At 47.9% G+C, this 16670-nt stretch overlaps 1 protein-coding gene across 1 annotated transcript; it reads left to right on the forward strand.

Annotated features, from left to right (window-relative positions):
* The first annotated feature begins 10 nt into the window (after positions 1 to 10).
* LOC138657561 (long-chain-fatty-acid--CoA ligase ACSBG2-like) lies at positions 11 to 7530 on the forward strand. Its single transcript, XM_069745326.1, has 4 exons — positions 11 to 187; positions 2151 to 2384; positions 7013 to 7155; positions 7409 to 7530. The coding sequence occupies exons 1-4, from the start codon at positions 63 to 65 to the stop codon at positions 7456 to 7458; spliced, it is 552 nt and encodes a 183-aa protein (XP_069601427.1). The 5' UTR covers positions 11 to 62; the 3' UTR covers positions 7459 to 7530.
* The last annotated feature ends 9140 nt before the right edge of the window (positions 7531 to 16670 follow it).

Here is a 16670-nt window from a genome sequence, read left to right on the forward strand (position 1 = left end):
ATGTGCACGGTTCACAGGGCTCTCTCCTGTCTACACTGCGCGATGTTCACCCCACCCTCTTCATGGGATTCCCTGGACTCTGGAAGAAGGTGAACAAGCAGTGGATATTGAATGAGAAGGAGGCAACACCATTACAGAAGATGACCATTAGGTGGGCCAGGAAGAAAGGTCGCCTTTCCTACTCAAGGTTGGTGAATGTGACCTATTGGGTTAGGGCTGTCTCCAGCCTCCAGATAGTGGTGCCCCACACACACAGACATCATTATCTGCTGGCTATGACCATGTGTGCTCATACAGTGACATGTGAAAGTTTGGGCACCCCTGGTCAAAATTACGGTTATTGTTAACCATTGACCAAAATGAAATGATCTCTAAGGCTATGTGCATACGTTGCAGATTTCCTGCGGATCCGCAGTGTTTTTTACCGTGCAGAAACGCTGCAGATCCGCAAGTGATTTACAGTACAATGTAAATCAATGAAGAAAAAAATGCTGTGATAATGGTGCGGAAAATTCCGTGCAGAAACGCTGCGGATTAAAAGAAGTAGCATGTCACTACTTTTGTGCGGATTTGCAGCGTTTTTGTACCCATTCCATTATAGAAATCCGCAGGAGTAAAAACGCAAGAAATCCACACAAAATCCGCATAAAAAAACGCATCAAATCCGCACCTGTGTTTTCTGCCAAAAGATGCTGAATCCACACAAAAAATTCCAGAGGCAAATCCTCAATGTGGGGACATGGCCTAAAAGGCCTAAAGTTACAGATGACAGAATTCCTTTTGTATTTTAGGCAAAAAAATATGTACTACAAAAAGGGCTGATGCAAAAGGTTGTGTGCTCCGATAATATTGACCAAGGTTTCAGACCTTGATTAGCCTGTTAGGGTTATGGCTTGTTCACCATAATCGTTCAGAAACACCAGGCGGTGTAACTTTCCCAGCTTCATAAAAACCCAGCCTCCTCTAGCCTTGTGCCAAAAAACAGCAGCCATGGGTTCTTCTAAGCAGCTGCCCAGCTCTCTGAAAATGGTGGAGGCCCACAAAGCAGAAGAAGGCTATAAGAAGATGGCAAAGTGTTTTCAGGTTCTGCTTTCCTGAGTTTGAAATGTAGTTAAGAAATGGCGGGTACCAGTACCAGTGGAGGTCAAGATAGACTGGAAAACCAAGCAAAATTTCACTGAGAGCTGCTCGTAGTAGGATTGCTAGAGAGGCAAATCAAAACCCCTGCTTGACTGCGAAAGACCTTCAAAAAGTTTTTCCAGACTCTGGAGTTCTGGTACATTGTTCTACTGTATAGAGATACCTGCACAAATATGGCTTTCATGGAAGAGTCATCAGAAGAAAACCTCTCCTGCATCTTCATCATCAAATTCAGTATCATAAGAATGCAAAAGAACATCTAAACAGGTCTGGTACATCGTGGAAACAAGTCGTGTGGACCGATGAGGGTAAAATAGAAATCTTTGGCCACAATGATCAGAGGTGTGTGTGTGTGTGTGTGTGTGTGTGTAGAAAAAAGGACACATAATTTCAGGAAAAGAACATCTCACCAACCATTAAGCATTGGGCTGATCAATCAATATTTGGGGTTGTTTGTCAATGGCATGGGGAACATTTCCACAGGTAGGGGGAAGAATGGATTCAATGACTTTTCAACAAGTTCTTGATGCAAACATAACATAATCTGTGAAAAAGCTGAAGGTGAAAAGAGGAAGCGGATGGCTTCTACAAATGGATAATGATTATAAACACATGTCACAATCCACAATGGATGACCTCAAAAGGCACAAGCTGAAGGTTTTACAATGGCCCTCACAGTCCCCCAATCTGAACATCATTGAAAATCTGTGGAGAGACCTCAAAATAGCAGATGATGCGACATGCCCCAGGAATCTCACAGAACGAGAAGAATTCTCCAAGGAAGCATAGAGGAAAATCCCTCAGAAGAATGGGAAGACTCTTGTCTGGCTACAAAAAGCTTTTACAAGCTGAAATACATGCAAAAAGAGGCGCTACTAGGTACTATCCATGAACGGTGCACAAACCTTTGCATCAGCCCATTTTCCTTTTTGTAATTTTTAAAATGTAAGATGAATATGAATATATCAAGGATCACATGCCGATCTCATGGTTGCCTCTCTCCTCTACAGGTCTGGTTCGCTGTCCTGGGGACATAGTATTGCTGATCGTCTTGTCTTCAGGCCTGCCCGCATGGCTCTGGGGTTGGATCGGTGCACTCACTGTTTTGTGGGCACAGAGCCCATCTGTCACAATGTGATGGAGTATTTTGGAAGCTTGGGGATTGATCTGCTGGAGTTATCTGGGAAGAACGAGACCAGTGGGCTTCAGAGCGTTGTTCTGCCTTCATCGTGGAGGACAGGAAGGTAAGATTTCAGCATCATTGAGCTCAATATATCTTGCTCTCCAAATAGAATACCAGAAATGTCTTAAACCTGCCCTGCTGGAAATCTGAGAATATCCATAATTTCTGGAGCTCAGAAATTGGTGTTTACACCTGTTGGTATATAGGATCAGAATGTGAGATGTTTGCACAGTAACATTAGCACTGTGGTGATCACCCCCATTGACCAGTAACTGCTGCAGGGATGATGGTTGGCCTCCCCACAATGTCCGCTGCAGTGTTAATACTGGCGTTCACAAAGACCAGTGGTTGCTGCCCCACAGTGTCTGCTGCAGGAATGATGGTTGGTGTGGGAAAACGGGGGTCAGCAGGCGCCCAGGATCCGCTTGCTGGGACCACATGGACCAGGTATTGACCCTCCTAACGCTTGCTCTCCTGTTAATGTATACATAACACTACTCGGACAACACAGGGTGTGGGTAAAACAGGGTGTCATTGCTTTATTGAACCACAAAACAGGCAGATAACACGTAGAACAGTCCCAGCAAAATTCCTCAAGATGGTGCACATTGGTCTCACCCTTCCGCTGACCCGCCGAGATAATGGCAGATGTTACATCAGAGCTCCCAGGGACGCTACTCCACCTGTGATACACACACACACACACACACACACACACACACACACAGGAGGTAACGACAAGATGACAGTCCATCCGTTTCGCTCAACCCCAAATGGCAGATGTTACATCAGAGCTCCCAGGTTTGCTACTCCACCTGTGATACACAGAGGAGGTGGTAACATGCGTAGGGAGATGACAGTCCATAGAGTCCATACAAGGTCCAAAACCACTTGATACGAGATTCATTACCTGGCTTATCAGAACATCTCCATGGAACCAGGTGACCAGTGGGTCCCAATCCTGGCATTCTCCAAACATATCCATGGTTCAGCGATGGTCAATGGAGTAGATCTGTGTCCTTTCACCCGGAGCCAAAAACCCCTAGGTTGTTTCCTATTGAATGACAGATCCGTGTCCCTCGTGATGGTGCCATGATTAATTGGCTGCAGTCTTGTCTCTCGTCCGTTGGGTGTTTTGCAGAATGTCCAGCTGTGTCGCTCTCTGCTCATCTGAGAGATTGAACAAATGTCCTTCAGTCCAGCATCAAGATAAGGGAAAACAAAGGTGATGAGATCAAGTAGCATTACTTGACCATTCAATCTATTTGCAGTCTTTCTCTCTCTGCTTTTGAAATCAACAAACTGGCTACATAATACAATGCACAATTAGGATATCAGCAAACATCACTAGTCATCAAAGATAAACACACACTGTGTATATATGAAATATCAGCTTACAAGGGGAGTGCAATATTTGGGAAGATGCTGAGAAACTTGCTGACCGTACCAACATCCTCCGTGATTCCTCTGTGCCTTTTAATTATTGGGTATCCAAGCTGGACACGTGGCATGAACTGGCTCTCTACACCTTGGAGGTCCTGGCCTGCCCTGCTGCTAGCGTTTTGTCAGAGAGGGTTTTTAGTGCCGCTGGAGGAATTATAACTGATAAGCGCATCCGCCTGACAACTGAAAATGCTGACAGGCTGACTCTTATAAAAATGATCAAGGGCTGGATTGGGCCAGACTTCTGTACACCACCAAATGACAGTGATACCTTTTTTTGGGAGGTATATTCCCTTGCACCTCTTCACACCCACACATGGGTATACGCTTCCTGATTTTGGCTATTTGGCGTTATCCTCCTCCTTCTCCTCATCCTCCTCATCCACCACCACTAGAACACCAGGGTGAGCGTGTTCCGTGATGCTACAGCCACTCTAGTTTTTTGTAAGGGTGTTCATGATGCCCGTAAATTTTTATTTATTTTTTTAAAATATGTACCCCCTAGGGGAAAATGTTTGTCAGCCCATACACTTAGTGTATCGACATTCCAAGTATAGGAAACCCGCTCCTTTATAATGGGAACATTGTTTTCAGGAGGCCCACCTCTAAGTCTCTTCCAAGGCTTATTGGGGTGCGTGTGAATTTGGGGCAGGCCTTTCATTCAATGCATAGGCAAACAGTATGGCAGTACCAAATGAATACTGGGAACTAGGTTTTCCTGTGGCCATCCAGTACGTGGGCTCAAAGGGTTATTGGGATGTGTGTAACTTTGGGGCAGGGCAGGCCTTGTATTCATTGCATAGGCAAACACTATGGGAGACACACTTTCTTACAATGGGAACATTTTTTTCAGGAATCCCCCCCTGTACATCTCGTGAAAGAGGTATTGTGGCGCGTTCTAATTGTTGGCAGCCCAGCCACTCACTGAATAGGCAATAACACTGTAGGAGACCCACTGTTTAATAATGGCCCTTTAAGAAGATTAATGCCGCCTGATGCTCCTATAAAAATAGGCTTTGTGACCGAGTCCCTCCTTCATAAATGAAACAAGTTGGGTCTGCTTGTGTCACACACCACATTGCCAGCTAGGGTTGCTAAATGTTACAATGACATTTCCCAGTGAATGCATTTCTATTGGTTGAATGCAATGTTAAAGTTGAAAAACGCATCAAAAACGCTGCGTGTGAACATAACCCCATAGCCCAAGTGGTGGAGGTCCTTTTTTTTTTTTTTTTTTGTGGTGGTCTTTATTTTGCCTTACCTACAGATTATTACCCTGGAAAGAATGTTCCTTAACATATTTCCCAGGAAAATCCATTTTGGTGTTGTATTTTAGAACCAGAAACACATGGGCTACTTGCACATTGAACAAGTCTGTAGGAACCTGTTCACACACCACCAAGAAATTTGAAGACACAAAAGAGCCCAGTGAGGCCAAAAATACAAAAAAATCACAGTAATAAGCAAGTGCCAGTCAAAAGATGGAAAAAAACGGGGTATTTAGTTGATACCTTTTTTTTTTGCAAAAAAAGTGTACTAAGCTGCTCCACCAGTCGTCAAGGTATACCCTTATAGAGCAGTCCTGTTGTGAATTCTGTTGTCAAGCACCCTCCTGTGGTCATGAATGGTACATGGTGATTCTGCCCCTGTGTTGTGCCAGCCAGATGTTTCGCTCCCGTTTCAGGATGAGGTAGGGCACTGGATTTGGGCTCATCAAATACATCCCGGTAATCCGACAAAAACTCCGGGACTTCAGAAAGGGTGGATGGGTTGCAGCAGATTTGGACTCATGTGGTGGACAATTTCACATTGTCCCAGGAGAAGGCTCAACGTTTCGCTAACCGCCGGCGCTGTGTGGGTCCCCGACTTCGTGTTGGGGATTTGGTTTGGTTGTCGTCTCGTTATGTTCCTATGAAGGTTTCCTCTCCTAAGTTTAAGCCTCGTTTACATGGCATTCCGGAGAACTGTTATGACCTGGTGGTTAGGACAATAATGGACCTGGTGGTTAAGAGCACACGGAATGACCTGGCCGTTGCCCAGCGGAGAAACTGTTTGTCCCTGATAAATGGACTAGTAGAGTTATCTCTGAGGTTCAATGTTCCAGTATTGGTCTAGTTCGCTCCTGGATCGTTCTTGTGACCTGTCTTCCCAGCAGAAGCTAAGTTCCTGCTTGTTTTTCTCTGGTTTGCTATTTTTCTGTCCAGCTAGCTATTTTGATTTTTGTCTTGCTTGCTGGAAGCTCTGGGACGCAGAGGGAGCGCCTCCGCACCGTGAGTCGGTGCGGAGGGTCTTTTTGCGCCCTCTGCGTGGTCTTTTTGTAGTTTTTGTGCTGACCGCAAAGTTACCTTTCCTATCCTCTGTCTGTTCAGTAAGTCGGGCCTCACTTTGCTAAATCTATTTAATCTCGGTGTTTGTAATTTTCATCTTAACTCAGTCATTATATGTGGGGGGCTGCCTTTTCCTTTGGGGAATTTCTCTGAGGCAAGGTAGGCTTTATTTTTCTATCTTTAGGGCTAGCTAGTTTCTTAGGCTGTGCCGAGTTGCATAGGGAGCGTTAGGCGCAATCCACGGCTATTTCTAGTGTGTGTGATAGGATTAGGGAAGCGGTCAGCAGAGTTCCCACGTCTCAGAGCTTGTTCTGTATTATTAGTAACTATCAGGTCATTCCGTGTGCTCTTAACCACCAGGTCCATTATTGTCCTGACCACCAGGTCATAACACAGTCCTATCTCATGTATATAATCCCTATCTGATGTATGTAAAAACCTGATCATCTGTATAGTAACCTGTATAAGCAGGGTTCAGAGAGGGAATATCCATGTGGACATGCTGGATGGAACAGCTTAAGTGCAAATGACCCACAAAGGAGTGGTGGACTCCCCAGTCTTGTAGAAACAAGAAAAACAAGAGAACAGTTATAGAACCAGAAACACATGAGCTACTTGCACATTGAACAAGTCTGTAGCAACGAGCACCCGAGCATTTTAGTGCTCGCCCATCACTAGAATGGGGTGTTGCTGGAGTTTTCAGGAAGCCTCCATTATATCAAGTGACCATCACTAGATCATAGAGCGCTTCTTCTTACACTGCCATCTTCCGGCTGTGGTGTGTGATTTTGGGCTGTATTGGTGACTGAAGGGAATCTCCAGTGAAGTTAACAGAGCCCATCCTGGCACAAGTCGGGAAAAGTTTGGGGGGATATCGGGCCGGTGTCCTCAGATAGAGAATGTCTGTCTTACCTTGCAGAACTGAACATGCTGGATTTAAAAGCCGTGAGAACCAGGATGGATTCGGGCTTTGCCTGTGGGGGCGTCATATCTTTCTGGGTTACCTGGGAATGGAGCAGGCGACGAGTGAGACCTTCACAGATGATGGCTGGCTCATCACAGGTAATGAGAGAGGAAGGGTGAGATGATGGTGAGATGATGATCCTCTCTCCTCCTGTACTTGTGTGTGCCTTGTTTTACTCATGTTTATTCACATGTAAAGCGCCATGGAATAAATGGTGCTATAAAAATGAATAATAATAATAATGGCAATGCTAGAAATGCTGAATTCTTGGAATACTACAGACGGATGGTGAAAAATAACAATGGGGCCTCATTGGTAATGGGTAATTCAGAATTAATTTCCTCTTCTCAGGCCATCAACAACCTTTGAAGAGGAGACGAGATCTGTACATGGAGCTCTGACGAAGTGGGTGATGGCCGCCTCCTCTGTGGCCGATGCATTCTGTACTTTTTATAATAAACTCTTCATTGCCACTCCTGGTTTCATCTGTTCTAGCATCGTCCGTTGTTAGCGATGGTGGCGGCCACTGTGAAGTCATAGTAATAGACAAGTAACTCACGAGCTGTAGAGACTTACACCCAGATATCACTATTAACCCAGAGCTCCACGAGACTTGTCCTCAGTCACCTCCAGAGCTGCAGGCACAACTGATTCTGAACACACATGGAAGCTCGCCCAGTGCATGGCAGTATGTAGGAGCGCAGCGCTGGATGTGACACTACTGTGACACATGCTTTATATTAAGTCCATGTCATGATCCAGACTGGATTTTGATTCTTGTTTTCCCTTTTTCCCAGTATGGTGATGTCAAGATTTAACCTTTCTCAGCCTCTGTCCGGGTTCAGGTCGGCTATTTATCGCCTCTGCTTCTTGCATACGATGTCAGTTATAGTTTTTGCCTAGTGCTGCTGTAGCGGACTCTGATTGCTCTGATTGATCCTGCTGCGTTTGCTGTCTGAACCCGTCTCTGTTTTCCCCTATTGCCGTCTTGACTCCGTGTTTCTCTTTAGTGTGCAGACTCCCTGGTTTTGACTTGGCTTGTAATCTGACCTGCTTCTGTCTTTTCTTATCCTCTCCTGACCGTTAATGACTCCCTGGCTTGTCTCTGACCGTGAGCTCGCTTATTCCTTTGGTACGTACTCCGCTACAGTCTAGGATTTGACCCTGCTTATTTGACTATTGTTGCCACCTGTGGTAGCCTCACTGCTGCAGTGCAGGGCCGCTCTGTTTAGGTGCAGTTCTGCTTCCACTCTACTGCCATCTAGTGGAGCCTGCACCTACCTACCTGCAATGCAGCAACATGACATTATAACTGACCAGAAACACAGGTTTTTTTTTTTCTCTGCTCTGCTCCATACCTTGGTGGATCAAATGATTAGTTTGACACAAATGATGCAGGATCTGTCTGTGGAACATAGGGCCTTGGCCACGTCTCATAACCACCTGCAAAGAGAGCTTCCTGACACGTAAGATCTTTGCAGGAATCTTCTTGCCAGTCTGGCTGTAAGCACTCTGACACTGTTGATGTCTCATTGCACTCTCCTGAACCTACGGCTAGGCTCCCAAATACCTTCTCCGGGGAAAATGAGAGGTTCTGTACGTTTAAGGAGAGTTGCAAGCTATTGTTTTCTCTTAGACCCTGATCTTCTGGAGATGAGTCAGCGAGTGGGGATAATCATTTCCTTACTTCGGGAGGGACCTCAATCGTGGGCTTTCTCTTTACCTGCTTCTGCTCCTGAACTTGTGCCTGTGGATAGTTTCTTTGAGGCCCTAGGACTTATTTTTTATGAGCCTGAACTGGGTCAGAGTGGCAGGGGACACAATCATGAGCCTCTTTCAGGGTAAGTTCTTGGCTGAATGGCATAGCTCAGAGTTCTGTCGATGGTCCACTGAGGTGTCCTGGGATGACTCTGCGCTGAGATGTCCGTTCAGGAGAGGACTGTCAGATCACCCGAAGGGACGCTCTGGCTCTCCATCCACCACCCAGCTCAATGGAGGAGGCTGTGACTCAGACTATCCGTATGGATCGGAGGTTGCGGGAGAGAGGTGTTACACAGCAAGAGGTTCCGTTGCTCCCTTCTTATCCTGTTGTCTTGCCACTCTCTAAACCTCTGAAGGTGGGGGCCTCCAACCTCAATGAGAAAGAGAGGAGACGGCGATGTGAAGGAAAGCTGTGTTTTTACTGTGGAGATCCCGGACGTTGGAAAAAGGACTGCCCCTCCTGCCCACCAACTAACAAGCGACTGAGTGGGGGTGATTGTCGAGGAGGTCACCCAGACTCTCAGGTACCTTTTTCCTCACTCTTTAAAGTATTGTTGGAAGTGGAACTTGGTTGTGGGAGTTGCTTCACACCCACTTCTGCTTTCGTGGACTGTGGGTCATCCATGAACTTTATTGACTCTACTTGGTGACCAAGTATAAGTTAGGGACAGTTAGGCTAGAGACACACCACTGATTGTCTGTCCGCAGTCTCTGACATCATGTCCGCTCTCTATCTGAAACTCAACCTCTCCAAAACTGAACTTCTTCTGCTCCCGCTATCTACTAACCTCCCTAAATCTGACATTTCCCTCTCCATGGGTGGCACCATAATAACACCCTGGCAGCAGGCGCGCTGTCTGGGTGTTATGTCTGACTCCGATCTCTCCTTCATCTCCCATATACAATCTCCTGCCCGCTCGTGCTGCTTACACCTAAAGAACATCTCTAGAATCCGCCCTTTTCTCACCATGGAAACAACAAAAACTCTCACTGTAGCCCTAATCCACTCCCGTCTGGACTACTGTAACGCTCTATTAATTGGCCTCCCCCTCACTCGACTTTCCCCTCTCCAGTCCATCCTTAATGCAGCAGCCAGGGTCGTCCATCTGGCTAATCGTTACTCGGATGCGTCCGCTCTTCGCCAGTCGTTACACTGGCTGCCCATTCATTACAGGATACAATTCAAAGTACTAGTTCTCCCCCACAAAGCTCTCCACAGTGCGGCCCCCCCATACATCTCCTCCTCCCTCATTTCTGTCTATCGGCCTAACCGACCGCTGCGCTCTGCAAATGACCTTCGACTAACCTCTGCACTAAACCGTACCTCCCACTCCCGACTACAAGACTTCTCCCGCGCTGCGCCAATCCTCTGGAATGCTCTACCCCAAGAAATTAGGACCATCCACAATTTGCATAGTTTTAGGCGCTCCCTCAAAACACATTTGTTCAGAGCGGCCTATCACGTTCACTAATCAAAGTCATGTTATGTTTGTGTGTGTGTGTGTGTGTGTAGCCCATTCACTATCTCCATCTATCCCCCACCCCCTGAAGATGGCTGGACCATCATTGTAAATACATCACTGTAAATACACATCTGTACTTTGCATCTCCCCCTCCTCATTGTAGATTGTAAGCTCTCACCAGCAGGGGCGGCTTATTGTGCTTTAATTATTGTATTGTTAACATTGTTACTTATGACTAGTGTTGAGCGATACCTTCCGATATCGGAAAGTATCGGATAGGATCGGCCGATATTCAAAAAATATCGGATATCGCCGATACCGATACCCGATCCCAATGCAAGTCAATGGGACCAAAATATCGGAATTAAAATAAACCCTTTCTTTCCTTGTAGGTTCATTCTACATGAAGGAAAACAACTAAGAATAATGCAGGATGTATTTGGGGAGGTGGCGGAGACATTAAAGTCATAGAGGTTTAGCCCAATCAAATAGAATAGCCTTTTTTTTTTTTTTTTTTTTTTTTAAAGACGTTCGTAGTGACTAAGATATTGACTATGTAACTTTTTTTTTATTTTGTCAGATATTGATGTTTCACTATTCCACGCCCTTCCCCTTTTTTTTTTTTTTACTTTTCCCACACTTTCATCATCATCATCAGCATCTTTGACATCAACTTCTTCACCTTATTCATCTTCTTCATCTTCTACCTATTTTTTTTTTATTACATTCTTCATATTCATTTTCTTCAACTATTATTATTCTTCCTATTCTACATATTCATTTTCTTCAACTATTATTATTCTTCCTATTCTACTTCTTCATCATATTCTCATTTGTGACAGGCATTCCCGTAGTTGTTATCTATAAAAGTTTGAAGATTACACCTTCCGTTCTGCCAGTCACAAAAGTTACATTTGTCCGCGTTCAGTTTGGCCTGCAGCATCAGGCTTTATCCAGGGGGACCACGAGGAGGAACGGACTCACCCCCATACACTGCTTAGTCTTCTTCTGCATATAATTTAGATAATCTTTTGCTCTGATATTAAGTGTTATGCTTAATGTTCTTCTGCTTATTGTTCTGCAGCCTCTTGTTCTTCTGCTTCTCGGTCTTCCATGTCGTCGTCTCCAGGGTCGTCGTCTACGCCGTCGTCGTCTCCGCCGTCGTCATCGGGGTGGTCTTCCGGGTCGTCGACTTTAGGGTCTTCAACTTGGAAATGTAGCAGAAGGTACAAGAAGGCTGAGAAAATTCCAAGAACCAGCTGATGGAACTGGAACTCGGATGGCTACCCGAAGGTTCAAGAGCCTATGGAACTACCGAGGACCAGCTGACGTTACTGGAACCCGGTTACTAAGCAGGAGGTACCCGTGCTAAAAAGCACTACCAAGGACCGCCTGACGTTGGCGGAACTCGGATACCCAGAAGGAGGCACCTAAGCCAAAGGCTCTGCCCGGAACCAGCTGACGTTACTGGAACCAGGATGAGGAGCAGAAGGTACAAGAGCCAATGGAACTACCGAGGACCAGCTGACGTTACTGGAACCTGGTTACTAAGCAGGAGGTACCCGTGCTAAAAAGCACTACCAAGGACCACCTGACGTTGGTGGAACTTGGATACCCAGAAGGAGGCACCTAAGCCAAAGGCTCTGCCCGGAACCAGCTGACGGTACTGGAACCAGGATGGGGAGCAGAAGGTCCACAGGAGAGGAGAGAACAGCTAGGCCGCGAGGCAGCCGCAGTTACCGAACCCCAACAGTCCTACAGCGGGAGCTTGGCCTACTGGCACTACAGAACCAGCCTTGACTGCCAATTCACACAGCCCACATAGGAAGCTCCTAAACTGAAGGCACCCTGGAGTTGGCTAACCCGACCGCAACACGACGGGGCAAGCATAGGCGTCTCAGTGAGTTTGACACTACCCGGAAACAGCTGACGGTGCTGGAATCAGGCTGGGCACGAGGGAGTACCCATGACAAAAACACTGCCGAGAACCAGCTGGCGGTGCTGGAACCCAGATGCGTTGCCCCAGTGTGCAAGAGCCAATGGCACGACCGAGGACCAGCTGACGGTGCTGGAACCCGGTTACTAAGCTGTAGGTGCCTGCGCTTAAAAGCACTACCAAGGACCGCCTGACGTTGGCGGAACTCGGATACCCAGGAGGAGGCACCTAAGCCAAAGGCTCGGCCCGGAACCAGCTGACGGTGCTGGAACCAGGTGGTGGACCACAAGGTCCACAGGAGAGGAGAGAACAGCTAGGCCGCGAGGCAGCCGCAGTTACCGAACCCCAACAGTCCTACAGGGGGAGCTTGGCCTACTGGCACTACAGAACCAGCCTTGACTACCAATTCATGCAGCCCACATAGGAAGCTCCTAAACTGGAGGCACCCTGGAGTTGGCTAACCCGACTGCAACACGACGGGGCAAGCATAGGCGTCTCAGTGAGCTTGACACTACCCGGAAACAGCTGACGGTGCTGGAACCAGGCTGGGCACGAGGGAGTACCCGTGACAAAAACACTGCCGAGAACCAGCTGGCGGTGCTGGAACCCAGATGCGTTGCCTATTAAAGATTGTCTTCCTAGAGCCCCAACTAGCGGTGTTGGAGCAAAGGGTAAGCAGGGGGAGCAGAGTGTAGGCCGAAGCCTGCACTGGAGGCAGCTTTGTGTCTGCGTTGCGTTTGCAGGACACTTTGCCGGCTACACAGTGGGGGAACAGCTGGCGTTGCTGAACCCCACAGACACAATGGCGGGTGTTTTTCTCTGTGCAGCTAGCACTTCCGGGCAAAAACTAGCGGTGTTAGAGCCCGGGGGCAGCAGGAGGAGGAGGAGAGGAGCAGAGTGTAGGCCGAAGCCTAGTTGAACCAATTTCAAAGGTAACCTTTAACCCCCCCTCAGGTGTTGCAAGGTACAAGAGACACACCTTGTGCAGTATTAATGCTGCACAAGTGAAAGGTTGCTCTATTAATTTGTCTACTTGCACACGCTGAATGAAAGACGTACACAATTTAGCCCATTCTACAGTCAAACTGTAGTGGAGGCGTGACTTGGTTTTTTAAGGAGACGCAGCACAGGTGTCCCAAATAACGCCTTGGTGCTTGGCGCAGCTTCCTGAGCGTTATTTGCTGTACAGGAGTCTGCGCTCTTGTTATCCCTTGGCAATGCCCTGTTAGCGCTGCCCGTCTTATGACCTCATTTCATGTTGGCCGTTGCGGTTAATGATGGCCATAAATCCCAGACCCACAGTGCCTTTTCATAAAGTCACACTGCGGTGCTGGGATTCGTGGCCTTGAGCAGTAAATATTTTCGCCGCTCACACACGTCCTTACACCTGCTTCAGACTGGGCGGCCTCTGCTGATCCCTTCTCGCATGCCGCGGCCATGAGGCTGCACAGTCTGAAGAAGGCGGAAGGAGATGAGTGATGACAGGCGAACATATGCACTGCTCGTGCCCATAAACCACACCCTCGCTGACAAAATAAATAAGAAAGCGAGGGGCGTTGTTTCGAGCAGGGCGGACGCACAGGCGCAGCCATCTAACCAATGATGTCAAAAGACGGGAAGCGCTACCAAGGGTGGTGCTGCGTATCATTAGAAAGGAAAGTCACACCTCAGGGACAGTGGAATGGTCTCAATGAGACACATTTTGTACGTGTTGAGTTCCACGTTGGCAAGGATAAAAAGTCAGCCACCTTGTACAAATGCAGCAGTACTGCTGTACAAGGTGGCTGTTATACATAGAAACACCTGGGGGTGGGGGGCAGGCTTCCTTCAATTTCAGTTCATGTGCCTGCGTGGCGTTTGCAGGTCACGTTGCCGGCTACACAGCAGGGGAACAGCTTGCGGTGCTGAACCCCACTAACACATTGGCTGGTGTTCTTCTCTGTGCAGCTAGCATGTCCGGGCAAAAACTGGCGGTGTTTGAGCCCAGGGTCAGCAGGGGGAGGAGAGTAGCAGAGTGTAGGCCAAAGCCTAGTTGAACCAATTTCAAAGGTAACCTTTAACCCCCCTCAGGTGTTGCAAGGTACAAGAGCCACACCTTGAACAGCATTAATGCTGCACAAGTCAAAGGTTGCTCTCTTAATTTTGCTCCTTGCACACGCTGAATAAAACACGTACACTATTTAGCCCATTATACTGTCAAACAGTAGTGGAGGCGTGACTTTTCTTTTTAAGAAGACGCAGCACAGGTGTCAAAATTTACACCTAGGTGCTGGGCGCAGATTCCTGAGCGTTGTTATTTGCAGTACAGGAGTCTGCGCTCTTGTTATCCCTTGGCCATGCGCTGTGAGCGCTGCCTGTCTTCTGACCTCATTTCATGTTGGCCGGTGCGGTTAGCGATGGCCATGAAACCCAGACCCGCAGTGTCTTTTCTTTAAGTCACACTACGGGGCTGGGATTCGTGACCTTGCGCAGTAAATTTTTTCGCCTGTCACTCATGTCCTTACACCTGCATCAGACTGGGCGGCCACAGCTGATCCCTTCTCGCATGCCGCGGTCATGAGGCTGCACAGTCTGAAGAAGGCGGAAGGAGATGAGTGATGACAGGCGAAGATATGCACTGCTCGTGCCCATCAATCACACCCTCGCAGTCAAAATAAGTAAGACAACGAGGAGCATTGTTTCAGGCAGGGCGGACGCACAGGCGCAGCCAGCCAACCAATGATGTCAGAAGACTGGAAGCGCTACCAAGGGTGGTGCTGCGTATCATTAGAAAGGAAAGTCACACCTCAGGGACAGTGGAATGGTCTCAATGAGACACATTTGGTACGTGTTTAATTAAACGTGGGCAAGGAGAAAAAGTCAGCCACCTTGTACAAATGCAGCAGTACTGCTGTACAAGGTGGCTGTTATACATAGAAACACCTGGGGGTGGGGGGCAGGCTCCCTTCAATTTCAGTTCATGTGCCTGAGTGGCGTTTGCAGGTCACGTTGCCGGCTACACAGCAGGGGAACAGCTGGCGATGCTGAACCCCACTAACACATTGGCTGGTGTTTTTTTCTGTGCAGCTAGCACTTCAGGGCAAAAACTAGCGGTGTTAGAGCAGGAGGAGGAGAGGAGCAGAGTGTAGGCCGAAGCCTAGTTGAACCAATTTCAAAAGTTACCTTTAACCCCCCCTCAGGTGTTGCAAGGTACAAGAGCCACACCTTGTGCAGCATTAATGCTGCACAAGTCAAAGGTTGCTCTATTAATTTTGCTCCTTGCACACGCTGAATAAAACACGTACACTATTTAGCCCATTATACTGACAAACAGTAGTGGAGGCGTGACTTTTCTTTTTAAGGAGACGCAGCACAGGTGTCAAAATTTACACCTAGGTGCTGGGCGCAGATTCCTGAGCATTATTTGCTGTACAGGAGTCTGCGCTATTGTGATCCCTTGGCCATGCGCTGTGAGCGCTGCCTGTCTTCTCACCTCATTTCATGTTGGCCGGTGCGGTTAGCAATGGCCATGAATCCCAGGCCCGCAGTGGGTTTTCAAAAAATCACACTGCGTGGCTGGGATTCGTGGCCTTGTGCAGTAAATATGTTTGCCGCTCACACATGTCCTTACACCTGCTTCAGACTGGGCGGCCTCAGCTGATCCCTTATCGCCTACCACAGCCATGAGGCCGCACAGTCTGAAGAAGGCGGAAGGAGATGAGTTAAGACAGGCGAACATATGCACTGCACATGCCCATCAATCACACTCTCGCAGCCAAAATATGAGACAACGAGGGGGGTTGTGTCGGGCATGGCGGACGCACAGGCACAGGCAGCCAACCAATGATGTCAGAAGACGGGCAGCGCTACCAAGGGGGGTGGTGCGTGTCATTAAAAAGGAAAGTCACACCTCAGGGACATTGTAATGGTCTGTAACGAGACACATATTTTACGTGTTTAATTCAACGTGGGCAATGAGAAAAAATCAGCCACCTTGTACAAATGCAGCAGTACTGCTGTACTAGGTGGCTGTTATACATAGAAAGACCTGGGGGGGTGGGGCCAGGTTCCCTTTAATTTCAGTTCAGGTGCCTGCATGGCGTTTGCAGGACACGTTGCCAGCTACACAGCAGGGGGAACAGCTGGCGTTGCTGAACCCCACTAACACATTGGCTGGTGTTTTTCTCTGTGCAGCTAGCACTTCCGGGCAAAAACTAGCGGTGTTTGAGCCCAGGGGCAGCAGGAGGAGGAGAGGAGCAGAGTGTAGGCCGAAGCCTGCACTGGTGGCAGCTTTTGTTCTGTTGTGCCAGCGTGGCTTGTGCTGGACACGATGCCGGCTACACAGCAGGGGAACAGCTGGCGCTGCTGAACCCAACTAACACATTGGCGGGTGTTTTTCTCTGTGCAGCTAGCACTTCCAGGCTACAACTGGCGGTGTTATAGCCCAGGGTCAGCAGGAGGAGGAGAGGAGCAG

Source organism: Ranitomeya imitator, chromosome 1 (genome assembly GCF_032444005.1).
Source record: "Ranitomeya imitator isolate aRanImi1 chromosome 1, aRanImi1.pri, whole genome shotgun sequence".
Classification (NCBI taxonomy): Eukaryota; Metazoa; Chordata; class Amphibia; order Anura; family Dendrobatidae; genus Ranitomeya; species Ranitomeya imitator.